Raw genomic sequence first — 21,663 nt, 5'->3', positions numbered from 1 at the left:
TACACACACAGCCTGAAGGTCATTTAATCCAATAGTTTTAAACAAAGCTTGTGTACATTGAGCCATCAGAAAACAAACGTTTCACTATATCTCACTCAAATAATTCTGTATTTCAGAATATTCTGTATTTCGGAATATTGGGATATGGGATACTCAACCTTTTTTTCTTTTTAAAAATAAATAAATATATATATATATATATATATAATTTTTATTTTATATTGTCTAGCCAAAGAACCTTTTTCCATAACCAACCATCAATGGTAAGAAGTCTCCAATCCTCCTAATGTTTGGAAATCATTTATTGTAAGATATGAAATACTGAGTGGGGGCTGAGGGGCTACCACAAGTTTGTCAGTCCATGGTTGCTCTTATCTGCAAGGTTGCTACTCACTGGACAAAAATAAAAGCCTGTACAGAATGTTTTTTCCTTTTTAATTAGGAAACAAAAATAAGACAGCAAACCATGAAAGGGAAACTGAAGCACACGGTTCTGCTTCCAGGTGACACAGGACACTCATGAAAATCCCTGTTGGTTGATAACTTTAACCCAATTATATAGGGAATAAAAATACATACCATTCTTCTGTGGCAAGGATTTTAGGGATGCCAGAGAAGTGTCTGTGATGAGAAGAACATTGGCTGGGAGAAGGGTGGTTTTCATTTGGGCATTTTATGGTGCGTGTGTGTGAAGGGGACAAGCCTCACAAGGTAAAGTGTGAATCCATACAGGAGTAAGTGCACAAAACTAAAATAAATATTTTACATAAGACGGCACATGATGAAGACACAATGTATCTTAACTCTACGTAACACAAGAATCTATAGGCAGACTTTGTTCAGAGTCCCAGCCAATAACATCAAAGCCAGAAGAGGGGGTGGGCTGAGTAAGTGTATTGTAATATAAGGAATGACACAGAAAACCTGTGGTTTGTAATGTATTAACTAAATAAAAAGTATATATAGTTAAAAAAAAAAAAAAATCCAACCTTGTACAAATAGTTCATATTGTTGCAAGCAGGCCAATGGATTTCTTCACTGCGGGTACATCAATGCAGATCCCAAAGCTGGTTCTTACTTCCCACTTGCCCAGAGCCTTCAGTGGAATCTCACCTCAGTCACTGCTTGGCCATAGTCCTACAGATGGAAGTTGTGACGTATGCTATACACTCAGAAAGTTTAACAACCACAAATAAAATCATCTTGTCTCTGTCTCTTGTGAGGTCAAGGTGAGTAAGTGGCCATTTCCAGGGACACCCTCTGCCACAGCTCCTTGGTCTGTTTTCCCCGCTTCAGATTCTGCAGAATGTCATTGAACTGCATGGCTCCTAAAGGGGTTAGGCAGAATGCACTCCTCGCGCTGCGGATGGCGTTTACAAAGTCATCGTAGTCCGCAGGATTAAGGTGTATTAAACGGTGGTGGATGTACTGTAAGGAGACGGAAGCCACGTCACACATAGGATATACATAAACATATCGGTGCATTTTATAGCAGTAATGACTACCTGTAGCTGATGAATAAATGTGCACTCCCGCACATACTCATGTATTCACTTCATCGCATATATGCATAATTTACTACAACTCATCATCATCCTCTTGTACTTACACCTGCCCTGTGGTAGATGCAAAAGATACATCTCCTCATAGGTGGAAATGTGTTTCTGCATGAGCTGCAGTCACGATACTTGGCCTACATATGCTACTCCTTCCCTTCCCCATCATGCCTCTTGTCCTAGCACAACACATCCGTTTCTGAGCACATGCAGTGAAATTGCTGAAGGCACACTATGTAACTGATGCAGCATCAGCCCCTAGCTCTGTAATACTAGTCAATGTGTTCCCTGGGATGCAGTATAAGCTGCACTGAATATGGAAGTACTCTGTTAAACCATCAGCAGTCTAGATTTAGCCACAAGGAACATTCTTGGTGAAACCTAAGAAAACCCCCAAAAAACTATACACCAAGCACCTCCCTAATAAACATGCAATTCCATCCTCCCGCCCAGTACAATACTTATGGCAATGTGGGTAGATCGAGTATGCACAGTGGTACACCTCTTATCCGACTGTACCACAAATACATGGCCGTCTTCTAAAGGACTCATTTACAAGGTCACTACTGTTGTTTCTGGCAGATATACTATACACTTTCCCAAAAAGCTGAGGAGCAGCATGCCAAGAACGGCAAATAGAACACTAACATATCTAATAGCAGTTTAGTGAGCTCTAATATGACCTTTGCTGCAGGACAATGACCACACTGAGGTTTGTAGGAGCTGGAATTTTTAAATTTCAAAAGGTTCTGTAGTTTTGGTTTACAGTACAAAGATGTATTCTACATACAGGGCATATATGAAGGAGTAAAGCTGGGTGCACACTATGAAATATATATCATTCCATAGCGATCAGAATGATATATATACTATCCCCCTTTCCTCTCTCCCACTCACCCAACCAATCAAAACCCCCTAACTATACCCACCCCCCGCTACATAGCAACAAAATGCTACTACTCCCGGCCGCTCAGTCAGCTGCTGCGCCTCACGCACTGTTCACTTACACTCTCCCGGCTGCACAACGGCTCCGTGTCCTCGGCACTGTGCAGGAGCAGGAAGGCGCCGGGGCTGACTGCTGTACTGAGAAAAAACCGGGTGATGTGCACCGCTAATAAAACTTTACAGCGGACATTGCAGCGGTTTCTGTTCTGTACCCAGGGTGACCTGTGCTGTGTGCAAAGCACCACCCTAGTTACGGCCCTAACTTCTACCCACCAACACAACTAAACAGACATAAGTCTGTGCACTGCACTAATTATCAAATGGCAGTCTGTCACCCTAATCACCTTTGCAGGCTTTTATTATTTATGTTTAAAGGACAATTTCAGATTTAGATTCATGCTGGAAAACTGCAGATATTTACAATTGCTTTTTTGTTACGCTGCTCTAAAAGGTTTCTGACTCATAGTTTAAAAATAAATGGCACTTAATGTATCAAAACATGAACAGCCCTCCCTGGAAGGTATGCATATAGATTGTTCTTAAGCAGCAGCTATTTGTATTCCCCCTGAACCTCAGATCTATAGCATAATATAATAAAGAAATAAAAAACAACAACTATGAATGCCATTATGCTACAAAAAGCATTCTCCCGCGTTTCTTACCTTTGTAAAGTGTTCTGTTCCCCGGCAGCAGTAAACTATGAGCACGGATATATAAAGAAAGCCGGCACTGGACAGCTCTGCTGACGGCATGTAAGATACTGCGACGCTTCAGCGCTGCCTAATGCACGTCACTACCCTTTACTAAAGCAGCTAATAGGGGCTGGTGACATGCAAGAGGCGGCCCTGGAGTAAGAGAAAGGCTCAGGTTCCTATGTGTACTGCGTGGACAAGAGCACATGCAAACTATTTTATGTCAGGACTTTAAATAAAACACATAAAAGCCTATGATGTGACCGCAAAAGCAAATATGAACTTACAATATAATCGACTCAGGGATCTCATTCAGAGATGGCAGTAAAACGCAAGTTGTGGCTGTTTTCATGATGGGCATCTGTTTTTCTAGGTCAGCTGCACTAGCGACTCCCTACAAGAAGAGGGCTGAGACAGGGGTTGGAGGGGGTGTAAAGAAGCAAATGGGTCTGTCCAGGGAAACTTGACTTGTGGGTAATCAAACCCCGATGTAAGTCAAACCCTGATGTAACGGAGGATGAGGGTAATCCAACCCTAATTGAGGATGACAGCCACAAACCATGTCTGTTTTAAATGTGCCTTAAAACATATCAAAATGTTGGAAATCCTTGACTTGAACATTCAGACCCCAAAATTACTGGAATCTGTGAATCTGGAAATTTTAATAGCGTGAAAAATCAACGATTGGAGTACATCGATCGGCATTGGGGTGCTACCAGGATGATGTACAGCCCGCATTAGCATTTAATATCCTCCAGCTGACATGGGTACTCATTACCACAATGCTCTCTGGCACTGTACTGCGTCTGCATCGTGTACTGTGATTTCTAGCACACATAGTCACCGTGCCCCGGCCGCATCTGCTCCTGCCACTTGCATGGGGAGGGAAGCCTATTGGTGGCATCTCGTATGTGGCCAACCCAGAGGAGGTCACAATATGCAATTATTTATTCTGGACTTGCTCACCTCATTCAGAGTTGGACACAAACGTTAAGTGTAATCCCAGCTACTGGGATAGACAGATGGTTACCAAATAGAAAATTGGGGTTAGCATATTTTGTTTTTCTTGAAATATAGCCTACTTCACTTGGACAAATAAAATTGCATCAACGGCCTTCCTGGTCTGGCGTGTATGGACAGATCCAGGCTACAAATAAAGAGCATACCCTGGTTCACCCACATGCCAGACTATTAGAGAAATTCCAATGTTGCTTCCCAATAATGGAGACCTCCAAATGCTAGCATTCCCTCCCACCTGCCCCCTCCAACCTGTGGGGATCAATAGCGCCATCAGCTTGCTTCCACAACCTATCATGAGCTCCAATCAGATCCAACATTCTCCAGGCTTTTATGTCTGGAGCCCACAGAAAGAGAGAGAGGGAAGCTACTGCAAGTATCTAGGGAGGGCTCTCCTATAGCGCTGCATGTTAGGTCTCCTTCTACAAACAATAGGTTTTCAATAAAAACAGGCCTAAACCCCCCTGAGCACAGAATAATAACGTGGTATTTTGTTTCGTCAAGATTTCATTTTATTGTCCCTTGAAAATAGCATGACTGCTACTGGAACGAAGAGGAGTGGCCAGTGTTACCTGCATGTAGGACTGCTGACAGCGCTGCACCAGCTGATGGAAGGCCGGGGTACGCAGGTGGTTGTGGATGTGGGCTGGGTTTAGCCGCTGCAATGCTTCCATAATGATCTCCTGCAGTACAAATGGGCTCAACACACCTTTGGCTGCTCCGACACAGAACTGATGTACATAATTCACACCTATGCAAGAAGGGAGCAAAACAAAATCTATGATCAACAGATTGGGACAGAAAATGAAGTGATTAACCAATTAACGCCTATTTGTACTATGAAAGACTAAGGGCACATATTAATGTTATTTAATTCACATGAACAAGCCACCAGTTATCACCCACAACTGTGCGCAGAAAAGGTCACTTAGCAGAGGGTGCATAAACTTGCTCTCATTACAGCAAAGGTGTTCTGCAGTCTGAGGAGCCTGGCATTCACTGTGCTCAGAACACCAATACATATATCACCTGCAGACAAGACAGCAGTTTAGTATTTACCAGGTTCCATCATCAGAACACAGCCTTACCTAGCTTGGCAGCTAAACTCAGCAGCCACTTGACGTCCTCTGTGTATGGGGGGCTTCGGGCGAAGTTGTTGGGGTGGTCATTGTGGGCTCTGCGACCTAGCATCTCTAAAGCCAGCATCCCTGGGGACACAGGACATGTCTCATTGGTGGTATGTTGTGGTTACATAAAGAAGAACAGTAGGAAACGCAAGGAATGAACAGGAGCGCATACCACTGAACACAATGATGTCCCTACAGGACGATTCATCATACGGAGCAGCACAAAATTTGCTTTAACAAATGGGGTTAACTGCTAACAAATTATAAACAAGAAGAAATCCATAGCAACCATATAACAATTAGCTTTGATGAATCTTTGGGGCAGTACGGATGGTGTAATGGTTAGCATTACTGGCTCACAGCAGAGGTCATGGGTTCAATTCCCACCATGGCCCTAACTGTGTGGAGTTTGTATATTGTCCCCGTACTTGCGTGGGTTTCCTCCGGGTACTCCAGTTTCCTCCCACAATCCAAGAATACACTGAAAGGTTAATTGGCTCCCAACAAAATTAACCCTAGCGTGAATGTGTGTGCGTGTACATGTGATAGGGAATATAGATTGTAAGCTCCATTGGGGCAGGGACTGATGTGAATGGCCAAATATTCTCTGTACAGCGCTGCGGAATATGTGTGCGCTATATAAATAACTGGCAATACATAAATAATAAATAAATCTAGAACAAGTTAGGGTGATACTAGCTGCATTGCTACAGAACATATCTGTGTGTAGTCTGTGATGCACTTACGGTAGTAAGACATTTGTATCTTTTAACCATTGTTTCCCATGTTGCATGTGATTATAGAATACAGAAGTTAGGGCTGTGGCAGAATTACATGCAATCAGGCAAAGGTGTAACACGTTCTGACATAACTCATACTGCTAGCGTAGAACATGAAATGTGTCACTAGTTGCCGTGGGTTACTAAGTAATTATACTTTGCTCACCTCTGAAACCTTTTAAATGATACATGGAGCGGTCCTGGTCTTAGGCAGTGCTGACAGCACATATTTCAGCAATACAGTCATTATCAGACCGTGATAGGCCACAGTATATGACTAAAACAGATTCATTGAAACACAGCTATACAAATGACAGTTGAAAGTGACACATAAAGGATCTTAATGAGAACCATTAATTCCTCATACCAATAATGTAACATAGAATACAGCTATTTTGCCTGTCAGCATCAAAATAGATCCATTTTCTCAATCGGAATTGAAGAGAAGTAACTGTCTGCTCCTGTGTAGATGTCTAATTACAAGTTATGTTCTCAGTAAGGTAAAGGTTTGTGCAGCGGGGTGCAGAACTACAGGTGGTCGGTGCAGCGGGGTGCGGAGCTACAGGTGGCCGGTGCAGCGGGGTGCGGAGCTACAGGTGGTCGGTGCAGCGGGGTGCGGAGCTACAGGTGGTCGGTGCAGCGGGGTGCGGAGCTACAGGTGGTCGGTGCAGCGGGGTGCGGAGCTACAGGTGGTCGGTGCAGCGGGGTGCGGAGCTACAGGTGGTCGGTGCAGAGGGGTGCGGAGCTACAGGTGGTCGGTGCAGCGGGGTGCGGAGCTACAGGTGGTCGGTGCAGCGGGGTGCGGAGCTACAGGTGGTCGGTGCAGCGGGGTGCGGAGCTACAGGTGGTCGGTGCAGAGTGCCACTGCCATATTGTGCTGCTCTGTATAAACATCACATAGAATCATGGCCGCAGTATAATTACAGTAGCAGGTGGGAGGGAGAAAGCAAAAGAAAAGCGAAACTGTGGACACAGTCTACCTAATATGACATTTACAGAAACTGCCAGAACTTGGGAGGAATGAATGTTTCAGTCAAGTGTTTATCTAGAGTCTAACGGGTATATTTAATCAGGAGTAATATTATCGTTATCACGCGTTACTAATCTTATATGGAGCTCTAACCAATCAGCTCATAACTGTCATGTGTCTGAAAAATGACCGGAGCTGATTGGCTTGACACCATTTAAGATCAGTAACGAGTGATAACAAGAATATCACTCCTTATTAAATTATGCCCCTAAATACCTTGTGTGCTGCTCAGTATGAAATGATAACTCATGTAGTTAATTGTGTGACGTACAGTCTATAACACAATATACTTTTCCTTTTATTAAAATAGAATTTGGAAATACTTTAAAATACAAATAGGGTCAAAAAGAAAACGTATATATATATATATATATATATATATATATATATATACACCATATGAATGTTACTATGGCGCCCAGTACAGTTTCCAGTAACTGAAGATCACTTACCAACTCGATAGGCGGAGTGGAGGTAGTGCAGAGCTTGAGGGCTGACCGGCTGACTGTGCTGCTCGTCCTCCGCAGGGAATCCCCCTGTGACTAGGGACGCGGGCTGGGTGCTTAGTGTTGTCAGGGTGGTTCCTGGGATTGCTGGAAACGTTGTTCCTGTGTGAACGCTCCCTACTGGAATCATGAAAGGTAGAGACTGCAAGGAGGTCATTGTTAAACCTATTCCCCCATCCATGTAAACCTCATGAGATCCACTGCTGCTATATGCCAAAGGATCTGCAATCAGGCCACATTCTTTAAAATAAAGAACCCAAAAGTCAAATGCTGCAAGACAAATCTGCTAAAATGTACCTCTTCCCCTCCATTATATCTGCCCAATGGAGATAGAGAAGAGACAAATGGTGACAGCAATATATTTTGCAAGATGAAATATTTTATCTACTACAATTACAATGGGATCAGCTCCTTAATGACCCATAACTTTCTTTTGCCACAAAGTGGATCACATTTGTTGTTACCACAGCAACACATCCTACATCCTACATGCTCAATTTCTCTGCAGTACTGGGATTACAGCACCACCTAGTGGTATAAGCAATACACAACCATTGCCACATTCTCTTTCAGGTACTGTATATATGGTAAAGGTCCATAGGACACGGAAATGGGAATGTAAGTGAAAATAGGATTTTGGTACTTACCAGGTAAATCCTTTTCTTTGAATCCATAGGGGGCACTGGAGTACTCTTGGGATATGGACGGTGTTAGCAAGGACAGGGCACTGAATATTCAAATTTCAGTAACTCTCCTCCCCTCCATACTCCCAGAATACCTCAGTGTTTTTTCCTGAGGCGAACAGGATAGAGAGGATGAACAATGGAGAATTACCTATAACATTATAACATAACGGACAACAATAAAGTTGACACATAACGTAACTGACAACTAACCAGTTGACACCATAACCGATAAATCGGTGAAAATGTGTTACCATAAGATCCACTGAACTTACCACAACCAGGTAAAACTGCTCTGGGTGGGCGTCCAGTGCCCCCTATGGATTCAAAGAAAAGGATTTACCTGGTAAGTACCAAAATCCTATTTTCTTTTTCATCCACTAGGGGTCACTGGAGTACTCTTGGGACGTACCAAAGCTTCCCCTGTGGGCGGGAGAGCTGTTTGGCACCTGTAACACTAAGCGGCCAAAGCTATATGATGATGCCGCAAACGTATCAAACTTGTAAAAGCGCACAAACATGTGCACGGAAGACCATGTAGCCGCACGGCAAAGCTGCATCGTAGAAGCTCCACGACCAGCTGCCCATGAAGTTCCCACAGAACATGTGGAATTAGCTGTTACTGATGTAGGCGGCTGTAATCTAGCATGAAGGTAAGCCTGACGTATGGTCAGTTTTATCCATCTGGATAAGGTCTGCTTAGAAGCTGGCCAACCCATCTTGGCAGCATGATAGAGAACAAACAACGTATCCGTCTTACGAACTGTAGACGTTCGGGATACCTAAACGCGTAATGCGCGTACCACATGCAAAGTTCCCGAATTACCTGTTCACACAGGAACTACCATTGGTTGATTGATGTGAAAAAGATGACACTACCCTTGGCAATAAAACGGAATTCGTCCGAAGTTCCGCTCTGTAATCATGAAACCCCAAAAACGGTGGCTTGCATGACAAGGCACCCAAATCTGAAACACGCCTTGCCGAAGCTAAGGCTAGAAGAAAAATTGTTTTCCAAGTGAGAAACTTAATATCCACTTGTTGTAAGGGTTCAAAATATGACAACTGTAAGAAATCTAAAACCAGATTCAAGTCCCATGGCGCTGTAGGTGGAATGAATGGAGGCTGTACTCTGAGGACACCTTGCAGAAAGGTGTGTACAAACGGCAATAGAGCCAAACGTTTTTTGAAAGTAAATTGACAAAGCAGAGACCTACACCTTTAGTGTAGATAAACGCAGTCCTCCATCTAACCCCGTCTGTAGAAATAACAAAAGACGGGATAACTTGAATGATGATGTCGGAAACTTCCGAGCTTCACACCAACCGATATAGGCACGCCAAATTCTGTAATAATGAGCTGCCGTAACTGGCTTCCTAGCTCGTAACCTGGTTGGTATAACAGATTCTGAAATGCCCTCTTTTCTTAAGAGGGCGGTCTCAACAGCCACCCCGTCAACCGCAGCCGCGCTAAATCGGGGTAAAGGAACGGACCCTGTTGTAACAGATCCGGACGTAGTGGGAGTGGCCAAGGATCGTCTGCAAGTAGTCCGCGGAGATTCGAGAACCAAGCTCTCCGAGGCCAATGAGGCGCCACTAGTATGACTGTGGCGGACTGTCTTTTGATCAGTTGTAGCAACAGAGGGAGCAGCGGAAAACGGTGGAAACAGCTACACGAGGCTGTACGGCCACGCGATTGTGAGAGCATCCATAGCCACCGCTTTTGGATCTCGCGTTCTGGACACATACTGGGCGTTTGGTGATTGTGGCGAGATGGCATCAGATCCACTTGAGGGTAACGCCACCTCTGGACCAATATGTGAAACACTTCTAGATTTAATGACCATTTTCCTGGATGAAAATCCCGATTGCGTAGATAATCTGCCTCTTAGTAGTCCACTCCCTGAATGAACACTGCCGACAATATCACTTGGTGATGCTCGGCCCAATTGAAGATTCGAGCTACTTCCCGCATGGCCATGCGGCTTCTCGTTTCTTTGTTGATGTAATCGACCGCCGTCGCGTTGTCTGACTGCACTTGGACAGTCTGAGACCGAAGCCTGTGCACTGCTTGTCGTAGCGCATTGTAAAGTATCTTGAGTTCCAGGACTTAGAGACAGCAATCTTTCGTGATCTGCCCAGAGACCCTAGAGCTGACAATTTTGAACCACAGCTCCCCAACCTCTGAGACTCGCGTTGTTAGAATTATCCATTGCAGACGCCGAACCGTTTTCCTGCGGTTAACGTATGTACTTTGAGCCCCCAGAGCATAGAAACTCTGGCCCGTGGAAACATCACCATCTGGTGAATTTGCAGATGTGAGGCCGATCACTGTGCGAGCACCTCCAGGTGAAAAGGACGCGAGTGAAATCTTCCGAACTGAAGCGCTTTGAAAGCTGCCACCATATTTCCTAACAATCGAATGCACAAATGTACAGAGACTGTGCGTGCTTCAGCACTAATTGTACCAGATGACGAATACTCTGTACTGTGATTTCCTGAAGTTGACAATCCAACCGGGCTGAACTAGCCCATTGGCCCTCATTCCGAGTTGTTCGCTCGTTCTTTTTCATCGCATCGCAGTGAAAATCCGCTTAGTACGCATGCGCAAAGTTCGCACTGCGACTGCGCCAAGTAACTTTACTATGAAGAAAGTATTTTTACTCACGGCTTTTTCTTCGCTCCGGCGAACGTAATGTGATTGACAGGAAATGGGTGTTACTGGGCGGAAACACGGCGTTTTAGGGGCGTGTGGCTGAAAACGCTACCGTTTCCGGAAAAAACGCAGGAGTGGCTGGAGAAACGGTGGGAGTGCCTGGGCGAACGCTGGGTGTGTTTGTGACGTCAACCAGGAACGACAAGCACTGAACTGATCGCACAGGCAGAGTAAGTCTGGAGCTACTCTGAAACTGCGAAGTAGTTTGTAATAGCAATATTGCGAATACATCGGTCGCAATTTTAAGAAGCTAAGATTCACTCCCAGTAGGCGGCGGCTTAGCGTGAGCAACTCTGCTAAATTCGCCTTGCGACCGACCAACTCGGAATGAGGGCCATTGTACGTTAGCAACGCATGTTGGAGGATCATCTGTTGAGACGGAACTTTGATGAGTAGATCGTCCAAGTAATGAACTATTATCACTTCCAGTGATCTGAGATGAGCTATCATCACAATCATCCGTTTGGTGACTACCCGAGTTGCTGACGAGAGGCCAAACGGTAGAGTCTGAAACTGATAATGGTTTCGCCGTAGTGCAAACGCAAGAACCTCTGACGAAGCGGCCAAACTGCAATCCTGTAATGAGCTATCATCACAAACATCCGTTTGGTGACTACCCGAGTTGCTGACGAGAGGCCAAACGGTAGAGTCTGAAACTGGTAATGGTTTCGCCGTAGTGCAAACGCAAGAACCTCTGACGAAGCGGCCAAACTGCAATCCTGTAATGAGCTATCATCACAAACATCCGTTTGGTGACTACCCGAGTTGCTGACGAGAGGCCAAACGGTAGAGTCTGAAACTGGTAATGGTTTCGCCGTAGAGCAAACGCAAGAACCTCTGACGAAGCGGCCAAACTGCAATCCTGTAATGAGCTATCATCACAAACATCCGTTTGGTGACTACCCGAGTTGCTGACGAGAGGCCAAACGGTAGAGTCTGAAACTGGTAATGGTTTCGCCGTAGAGCAAACGCAAGAACCTCTGACGAAGCGGCCAAACTGCAATCCTGTAGCTGTAAACATGCAAATACAGACCGCAGGGATTCCAGTTTAAATCTGTAGTAAGTGACGTACTGATTGAGACTGTTTAAGTTCAATATTGGTCTGACCGAGCTATCTGGCATTGGTCCTACAAAAACTGGAGTAATAACCCTGATCTTGTTAGTGAACAGGGACTGGAAACAAACTGCTGAATCTAGCGGTGACTGAATTGCGATTTTCCAGAACTTAGACATGGGCTGGGAGCACGTCATGTCCCAGGCTTCTTGGTGTCCCTAGCATTGTAAACCACGTTCTCTACCACATCTATTAGGTGTGGTTGTTCCTGTACCACAGCCTCGAAAAGGCTGAGGTCTCTAATTTAGAATTAAACAGCGGAAGGTAATGCTTTCACAGAGCCCGTCGTGCCGAAACTAGTGACGCTGAAAAGCGAGACTTGACAGACGTCCGTAGAAGCTGCACATAAATACTCAGCAGCTTCACCGATGTGATCAGCAAGAAGTATAAAGTGGTCGGCTTGGAGGTATTCAATATAATCACCGCTTTATGTACCCAAATTCCAACCAAACTAGATCTAAGTAGCACCCCTGCTGCTGTATACATGGACTTTTAGCTTATGCTCTGACGGGTCTTGAAGCGTAGTAGCAGTTGGTACTGGTTAATTTGTTTTGTAAGTTTTGACATAGACTAATCCACCATTGGGGCACTATCACATGTAGATGTCACAGACTGTGGAAACGGGTAACTAAACTTAAACCGGCGAGGTATAGAAACCCGTTTATGCAGATTCTGGCCTGCCTCTGAAAACACACTAAAGATCTCTGTCGTTTAGTAAATACCACCTTATTATTTGTCAGCGGTTCTTCAGTGTCCGTAAAAATCAGAGACTGACGTACCGCCCTGATGTGACTGGTGGTCCAATTTCCTTCCTTATGCTCACCCTGCGCAGTCGTCAGGATGCAATATAGCAGAAACTGAGAAATTATAAGACAAATGAGAACATTGTGACCCGAACTAGACTGGGACCTGTGCAAAGACTGAGACCTATCCTGAGACCCTTTGGTATCTTTTTCGGTCTCACACGAGCCTCAATTCTTGCCGTGTTTCGTTTTAAATGAAATTGCAGAAAAGTGAACAAAAAAACAAATGTGGCTATTTCTTGGGTTTTTTTGTAACCACAGCCAATAAATACTTTGCGGTTCTTGTTTCTGCATTAATCCACCTCACAGCAAAATACGTATTACATATGTTGCATTGTATTAAAAGGCTACATTATATGCATTATATTGTGAACTGCTGCTTGCTATGAGAAAGGCTGCATTATATTGAGACAGGCTGTTTTATATGAGAAAGGACCATGGTTTTAAGTGCACGTCTTTATAACCTAGTATGCTATGTTATACAATGTAAGCACATGGCTGGAGGCCATTTTAACCATGCTTCCTGTTTCTTCTTCCAGGAAGAGGCTGTCCTACAACAATACTCCACCGGATGGCGTAGGGGTGTTGGTAGGACTTTTGGATCAAGTTCCTATAGTCTGGCCACGTGCACTGCCTTCAGCAGTACAATATAATGAATAAGTCACCAGCAAACACAAAATGCAGTGTAACTGCAATGTCTGTCAGTGTGTGTTGTCTACACGAAATGGGCGCTGCTCGACAACAGGTGCCCTTATGGAGTCAAAGAAAAGGATGTACCTGGTAAGTACCATAATCCTATTATCTTGGCTTAACAGCCTGACTAGTACTGCTGCTGTGGGCATTTTGTCCCCCCCTTCAGCTGCGCTGCATGTAGAGGGGACAAACCGCGGCAGCCCTGAGCGCTGTCCGCGGTCTGCGTGAGGGCTGAGCCGCCACAATTCTCCCCCCCCCCCCCCCCCCCCCCAACGTGAGCTCCCGTACTGCGGTATGTATGAGCGGGCGGCGGTGGCGGCAACAGGCATGATGCTGTGACGGGCTCTCTCTGGCTCCCCTCTGCGCCAGATTGTTACACTGGCCGGCGGGTCGGGAGCTGCGGGTAGTGCGGGCGCTAAGGAGCCTGTGACAAGAGGCAGGCAGCAGGGAAGTAACGGCCGGCGGCGGGTAACCGTATGGCGGTGCGCAGTACCACACACGGCGGGGCGGCAGCGGGAGCTAATCGCCCCGGGCATAAATACCTGCGATGCTCCTGGACTCTGGCGGGGCTTCTCCAACAAGTTCCATCCAGTCCTTTCTGCAGCCTCAGCTGTTGTTAGCTGAGCTGCTTGTGGCTGTGAGGGGGCTCCTTTGTGAGGCCCGACACGCCAAGAGCTGCACGCAGCAGCTTCTATAATCCCGTACCCAGAGCTTTTGTGTAAGCTGGGAAAGGATTGTAATGAGAAAAAAAGTATAAAAAATAAAAACAAACATATTTAAAAGTAAAAAATGTATGTCCCCCTCTGGAGGTCCACACTTGTGCTTCCTGTCCATGTGAGCACCGAAAAAACACTGAGGTATTCTGGGAGTATGGAGGGGAGGAGAGTTACTGAAATTTGAATATTCAGTGCCCTGTCCTTGCTAACACCGTCCATATCCCAAGAGTACTCCAGTGACCCCTAGTGGATGAAAAAGAAATACAGTGTGTGTACAGGTGCTTACTCACTTGCTACATTAGAGGACAGCGACAGTCCTGCCTCTGTATGGTAAGGATGGACAGCAATCTGGGTCATTGAGGGAACTGGAGCCCCCGGGAAGGACACGGCTGTAGCTGCTATAGATGGGGTTGTAACGGTGTAAGGATACTGGGCTCCAATGAACGCTGGATGGACACCCTTCAAAACAAACAGAAATGAAGACATTTTGGAACAACAGTAACAAACATTTCAATAAAAATTGGCCTCAAGTGCACAGAAATCACTGAATGGTTCCAAAATGGGTGTGATGGCTGGGAATGGATCATTGCAATGCAATCATTGTATTGCTTGCCCATAAACGCATTTCGTAGAGCACATCTAGTAGCCAGTGTGTGTTTATGCTCTGAATGAATCAGCTGTCCGAAGTGATCCCCTCGCTGTGTTACCAAACTGGAAGGCGGTTTTCTTGCTCTGTGCTTGAAGCTGGGCAGAAGGTCAGCATACAGTAGGTGTCACAAGGTGAATAACTTAGCATGGTCACTTCAGCAGTTGGGAGAGATTATATAACACAAAGCTTCTGCAAGTGAGGGACTGACGAGAAGAAAGACTTGCCCTTTAGCCCAATGCAGCCAATCTGCCTGGCATGCCATTACAAAACACAAGCACAAGACTTCCACATAGGATAGCTTGACAAGTGTACAACATAACTGCTCCTAGTAATGAGACAAAGTAATAAAACCTTCCAGCTTTAAATTGGTCTGTGGATTATATTTTTTTTACCCAACGTTTGCAAAAATGAATTAGAATCAGCTTTTAACACATCAAGGCTCTGACATTCCTGGGTAAAGAACTAGAAAGGGTCTTCATCCTATGGCAGGTCACAGATGCAGACCCACACCATACTCCTTCATGGCTTACCTGTGTGTACAAAGTTCCGGGAACGGGAAAGACTGTCGGTTGTGGGATTTGTTGGCGGGGTATCCCAATGTACTGTGGATTACAAACAGTAGGTATATGCGTTTGCAGGGTGGTATACGGGTGTAGTCCTTGGGTGTGAGCATGCGCCATTGCAGTATGCTGCTGGTAAATCGTCGACCCGACTGATATCACCGGGACCACAGTTGCAGCAGTCACTGCTGCTGCTACAGTCACAGTGGAGGTATCTGGGATTATCCTGCCGTCAGTAAGTCCACGCACAGCTTCTACAATGGAACGTGCTCCTCCAGCACTGCAGCCGGTAGCTCCTTCTCTCTGCGCCGGGGTTCCCCCCACCATCTGCTCATACAGCCAGTACCACTGATGAGCCACTTCAAACAAGACCTCTGGGTAAACACCTCCCCCCTTAGCTGCATCTTCCACCGCCATGCAGGCCTTCTCCAGCATCAGGTTGTCCTAGGGCGGAAACCAGAAACGTTTCTTTATACTTTACTGACCCAGTAGAACTTAGAATAAACATTTTGTGTCTATTTACATCACTTATGATTCTTTCATAACAACTATTTGTCTAATCTGGAAAAAAAAAACCTAGTAGATTTCTATCCCTTTCTATAATTCTCTTAAGTGGCATATGTGTGTGTAAAGAACATGAGATATAGCATTGCGGTTGAGCTCAATACTTTGTAGTTCTTCTAGATTTACCTTCTATACATTTGTTGTGGAAAGTTACAATAAGGCACCAAATAAATACTGATACTAGTGATACATTCTATTCTTACTGCAGAATCAGCACTCTGCTGTATCATATTAATCTGTTCTTGATGCCCATTGTACATCAGACACATTTATAACCACATACGTACCTGCTCCTTGCACTGTACCAGGGCCCGCTGGATCTCATTGGGGTTCAGAGCGTGGGCGTGAGGGAGGCAGCTCAATGCCAGTTCAGCTGCTGCTCGGACCATGTTAGAATCTCTAGCCCTGGAAGCCCTGTCTGCCAATGAGGCTACTTCCGGTGGAGTGAGATGTCCGTCCCAGCACTCCACAAGAATATTTAGCGCTGCACTGCCAATCTCCATGGCCTGCCCTGGAATACAAAATTACAATGATAAGTAAAACAGCTAACACACAAAAATATTTTAAAGACCTACTAAATGTATGTAATGTAGCTCATACATCAATAATGGACCCAATACTGCGTTGTGCCAATAATTATAGAAAAAATAAAAATGGGCAAAATCCATCAAGTTGGAAATCCTCCATTCTAGCAAAAAAATGATTAGAATCAGCATTAAACATTTTGTATTTTGCCAGTCGCAACTGATACATACGTAGTAATCTGTATATCTGTAATACATCACTGGTCAGCAAACAGATGAGATACCTGCTCATTATTAGATTATATACTTCTAAACATTAGTTCTCTGATCATATAGGGGCATTTATATAATTATTTTCTACAAGAAATAAGCTATAAAAATAAGATTTTACTTACCGATAAATCTATTTCTCGGAGTCCGTAGTGGATGCTGGGGTTCCTGAAAGGACCATGGGGAATAGCGGCTCCGCAGGAGACAGGGCACAAAAAGTAAAGCTTTTCCAGATCAGGTGGTGTGCACTGGCTCCTCCCCCTATGACCCTCCTCCAGACTCCAGTTAGGTACTGTGCCCGGACGAGCGTACACAATAAGGGAGGATTTTGAATCCCGGGTAAGACTCATACCAGCCACACCAATCACACCGTACAACCTGTGATCTAAACCCAGTTAACAGTATGATAACAGCGGAGCCTCTGAAAGATGGCTTCCTTCAACAATAACCCGAATTAGTTAACAATAACTATGTACAATTTATGCAGATAATCCGCACTTGGGATGGGCGCCCAGCATCCACTACGGACTCCGAGAAATAGATTTATCGGTAAGTAAAATCTTATTTTCTCTATCGTCCTAGTGGATGCTGGGGTTCCTGAAAGGACCATGGGGATTATACCAAAGCTCCCAAACGGGCGGGAGAGTGCGGATGACTCTGCAGCACCGAATGAGAGAACTCCAGGTCCTCCTTAGCCAGAGTATCAAATTTGTAAAATTTTACAAACGTGTTCTCACCTGACCACGTAGCTGCTCGGCAAAGTTGTAACGCCGAGACCCCTCGGGCAGCCGCCCAAGATGAGCCCACCTTCCTTGTGGAGTGGGCCTTTACAGATTTAGGCTGTGGCAGGCCTGCCACAGAATGTGCAAGTTGGATTGTGCTACAGATCCAACGAGCAATCGTCTGCTTAGACGCAGGAGCACCCATCTTGTTGGGTGCATACAATATAAACAACGAGTCAGATTTTCTGACTCCAGCTGTCCTTGCAATATATATTTTTAATGCTCTGACAACGTCCAGTAACTTGGAGTCCTCCAAGTCACTTGTAGCCGCAGGCACTACAATAGGCTGGTTCAGATGAAATGCTGACACCACCTTAGGGAGAAAATGCGGACGAGTCCGCAGTTCTGCCCTGTCCGAATGGAAAATCAGATATGGGCTTTTGTAAGATAAAGCTGCCAATTCTGATACTCTCCTGGCAGAAGCCAGGGCTAGAAGCATGGTCACTTTCCAAGTGAGATATTTCAAATCCACCTTATTTAGTGGTTCAAACCAATGAGATTTTAGAAAGTCCAAAACCACATTGAGATCCCACGGTGCCACTGGAGGCACCACAGGAGGCTGTATATGCAGCACTCCCTTAACAAAGGTCTGGACTTCAGGGACTGAAGCCAATTCTTTTTGAAAGAAAATCGACAGGGCCGAAATTTGAACCTTAATAGATCCCAATTTGAGACCCATAGACAATCCTGATTGCAGGAAATGTAGGAATCGACCCAGTTGAAATTCCTCCGTCGGAGCACTCCGATCTTCGCACCACGCAACATATTTTCGCCAAATTCGGTGATAATGTTGCACGGTTACTTCCTTCCTTGCTTTAATCAAAGTAGGAATGACTTCTTCCGGCATGCCTTTTTCCTTTAGGATCCGGCGTTCAACCGCCATGCCGTCAAACGCAGCCGCGGTAAGTCTTGAAACAGACAGGGACCCTGCTGAAGCAAGTCCCTCCTTAGAGGTAGAGGCCACGGATCTTCCGTGATCATCTCTTGAAGTTCCGGGTACCAAGTCCTTCTTGGCCAATCCGGAACCACTAGTATCGTTCTTACGCCTCTTTGCCGTATAATTCTCAATACTTTTGGTATGAGAGGCAGAGGAGGAAACACATACACCGACTGGTACACCCAAGGCGTTACCAGCGCGTCCACAGCTATTGCCTGCGGATCTCTTGACCTGGCGCAATACCTGTCCAGTTTTTTGTTGAGGCGAGACGCCATCATGTCCACCATTGGTCTTTCCCAACGGGTTACCAGCATGTGGAAGACTTCTGGATGAAGTCCCCACTCTCCCGGGTGAAGATCGTGTCTGCTGAGGAAGTCTGCTTCCCAGTTGTCCACTCCCGGGATGAACACTGCTGACAGTGCTATCACATGATTCTCTGCCCAGCGAAGAATCCTTGCAGCTTCTGCCATTGCACTCCTGCTTCTTGTGCCGCCCTGTCTGTTCACATGGGCGACTGCCGTGATGTTGTCCGACTGGATCAACACCGGTTTTCCCTGAAGCAGAGGTTCTGCCTGGCTTAGAGCATTGTATATTGCTCTTAGTTCCAGAATGTTTATGTGAAGAGACGTTTCCAGACTCGTCCATACTCCCTGGAAGTTTCTTCCTTGTGTGACTGCTCCCCAGCCTCTCAGGCTGGCGTCCGTGGTCACCAGGATCCAATCCTGTATGCCGAATCTGCGGCCCTCCAATAGATGAGGACTCTGCAACCACCACAGAAGAGACACCCTTGTCCTTGGAGACAGGGTTATCCGTAGGTGCATCTGAAGATGCGACCCTGACCATTTGTCCAACAGATCCCTTTGGAAAATTCTTGCGTGGAATCTGCCGAATGGAATTGCTTCGTAAGAAGCCACCATTTTTCCCAGGACTCTTGTGCATTGATGTACAGACACCTTTCCTGGTTTTAGGAGGTTCCTGACAAGCTCGGATAACTCCTTGGCTTTTTCCTCCGGGAGAAAAACCTTTTTCTGAACCGTGTCCAGAATCATCCCTAGGAACAGCAGACGAGTTGTCGGCATTAACTGGGATTTTGGAATATTCAGAATCCACCCGTGCTGTTTTAGCACTTCTTGAGACAGTGCTAATCCCATCTCTAGCTGTTCTCTGGACCTTGCCCTTATTAGGAGATCGTCCAAGTATGGGATAATTAATATGCCTTTTCTTCGAAGAAGAATCATCATCTCGGCCATTACCTTTGTAAAGATCCGAGGTGCCGTGGACAATCCGAACGGCAGCGTCTGAAACTGATAGTGACAGTTTTGTACAACGAACCTGAGGTACCCCTGGTGTGAGGGGTAAATTGGAACGTGGAGATACGCATCCTTGATGTCCAAGGATACCATAAAGTCCCCCTCTTCCAGGTTCGCTATCACTGCTCTGAGTGACTCCATCTTGAACTTGAACTTCTTTATGTACAGGTTCAAGGACTTCAGATTTAGAATAGGCCTTACCGAGCCATCCGGCTTCGGTACCACAAAAAGAGTGGAATAATACCCCTTCCCTTGTTGTAGAAGAGGTACCTTGACTATCACCTGCTGAGAGTACAGCTTGTGAATGGCTTCCAAAACCGTCTCCCTTTCGGAGGGGGACGTTGGTAAAGCAGACTTCAGGAAACGGCGAGGTGGATCTGTCTCTAATTCCAACCTGTACCCTTGAGATATTATCTGCAGGATCCAGGGATCTACCTGCGAGTGAGCCCACTGCGCGCTGTAATTTTTGAGACGACCGCCCACCGTCCCCGAGTCCGCTTGAGAAGCCCCAGCGTCATGCTGAGGCTTTTGTAGAAGCCGGGGAGGGCTTCTGTTCCTGGGAAGGAGCTGCCTGTTGGTGTCTCTTCCCTCGACCTCTGCCTCGTGGCAGATATGAATAGCCCTTTGCTCTCTTATTTTTAAAGGAACGAAAGGGCTGCGGTTGAAAGGTCGGTGCCTTTTTCTGTTGGGGAGTGACTTGAGGTAGAAAGGTGGATTTCCCGGCTGTAGCCGTGGCCACCAAATCTGATAGACCGACTCCAAATAACTCCTCCCCTTTATACGGCAAAACTTCCATATGCCGTTTTGAATCCGCATCGCCTGTCCACTGTCGCGTCCATAAAGCTCTTCTGGCCGAAATGGACATAGCACTTACCCGTGATGCCAGTGTGCAGATATCCCTCTGTGCATCACGCATATAAAGAAATGCATCCTTTATTTGTTCTAACGACAGTAAAATATTGTCCCTGTCCAGGGTACCAATATTTTCAATCAGGGACTCTGACCAAACTACCCCAGCACTGCCCATCCAGGCAGTCGCTACAGCTGGTCGTAGTATAACACCTGCATGTGTGTATATACTTTTTTGGATATTTTCCATCCTCCTATCTGATGGATCTTTAAGTGCGGCCGTCTCAGGAGAGGGTAACGCCACTTGTTTAGATAAGCGTGTTAGCGCCTTGTCCACCCTAGGAGGTGTTTCCCAGCGCTCCCTAACCTCTGGCGGGAAAGGGTATAAAGCCAATAATTTCTTTGAAATTATCAGCTTTTTATCAGGGGCAACCCACGCTTCATTACACACGTCATTTAATTCTTCTGATTCAGGAAAAACTATAGGTAGTTTTTTCACACCCCACATAATACCCTGTTTAGTGGTACCTGTAGTATCAGCTAAATGTAACGCCTCCTTCATTGCCAAAATCATATAACGTGTGGCCCTACTGGAAAATACGGTTGATTCGTCACCGTCATCACTGGAGTCAGTGCCTGCGTCTGGGTCTGTGTCGACCGACTGAGGCAAAGGGCGTTTCACAGCCCCTGACGGTGTTTGAGTCGCCTGGACAGGCACTAATTGATTGTCCGGCCGCTTCATGTCGTCAAACGACTGCTTTAGCGTGTTGACACTATCCCGTAGTTCCATAAATAACGGCATCCATTCTGGTGTCGACTCCCTAGGGGGTGACATCCTCATA

At 45.7% G+C, this 21,663-nt stretch overlaps 1 protein-coding gene across 2 annotated transcripts in view; it reads right to left on the bottom strand.

The window, feature by feature from the left end:
• Window positions 1-284: 284 nt before the first annotated feature.
• Window positions 285-21,663, bottom strand: part of ZSWIM8 (zinc finger SWIM-type containing 8) — a 131,433-nt gene continuing 110,054 nt past the window's right edge. Inside the window, exons 20-26 of one of the 2 annotated variants that reach the window (XM_063961345.1) lie at window positions 16,437-16,660; window positions 15,556-16,029; window positions 14,667-14,835; window positions 7,599-7,772; window positions 5,299-5,418; window positions 4,783-4,961; window positions 285-1,428 (exon numbers count right to left, since the gene is read on the bottom strand). In XM_063961345.1, coding sequence (XP_063817415.1) covers window positions 1,225-1,428; window positions 4,783-4,961; window positions 5,299-5,418; window positions 7,599-7,772; window positions 14,667-14,835; window positions 15,556-16,029; window positions 16,437-16,660 — 1,544 coding nt within the window. In that variant the 3' untranslated portion in view covers window positions 285-1,224. The remainder of the gene's footprint in view (window positions 1,429-4,782; window positions 4,962-5,298; window positions 5,419-7,598; window positions 7,773-14,666; window positions 14,836-15,555; window positions 16,030-16,436; window positions 16,661-21,663) is intronic. The other variant, XM_063961346.1, reaches the window with a different exon arrangement.

This window comes from Pseudophryne corroboree, chromosome 3, assembly GCF_028390025.1.
Source record: "Pseudophryne corroboree isolate aPseCor3 chromosome 3, aPseCor3.hap2, whole genome shotgun sequence".
Taxonomy (NCBI): domain Eukaryota; kingdom Metazoa; phylum Chordata; class Amphibia; order Anura; family Myobatrachidae; genus Pseudophryne; species Pseudophryne corroboree.
The sequence above is the reverse complement of the archived record's forward strand: the minus strand, read 5'-3'. Positions and strand labels throughout refer to the sequence as shown.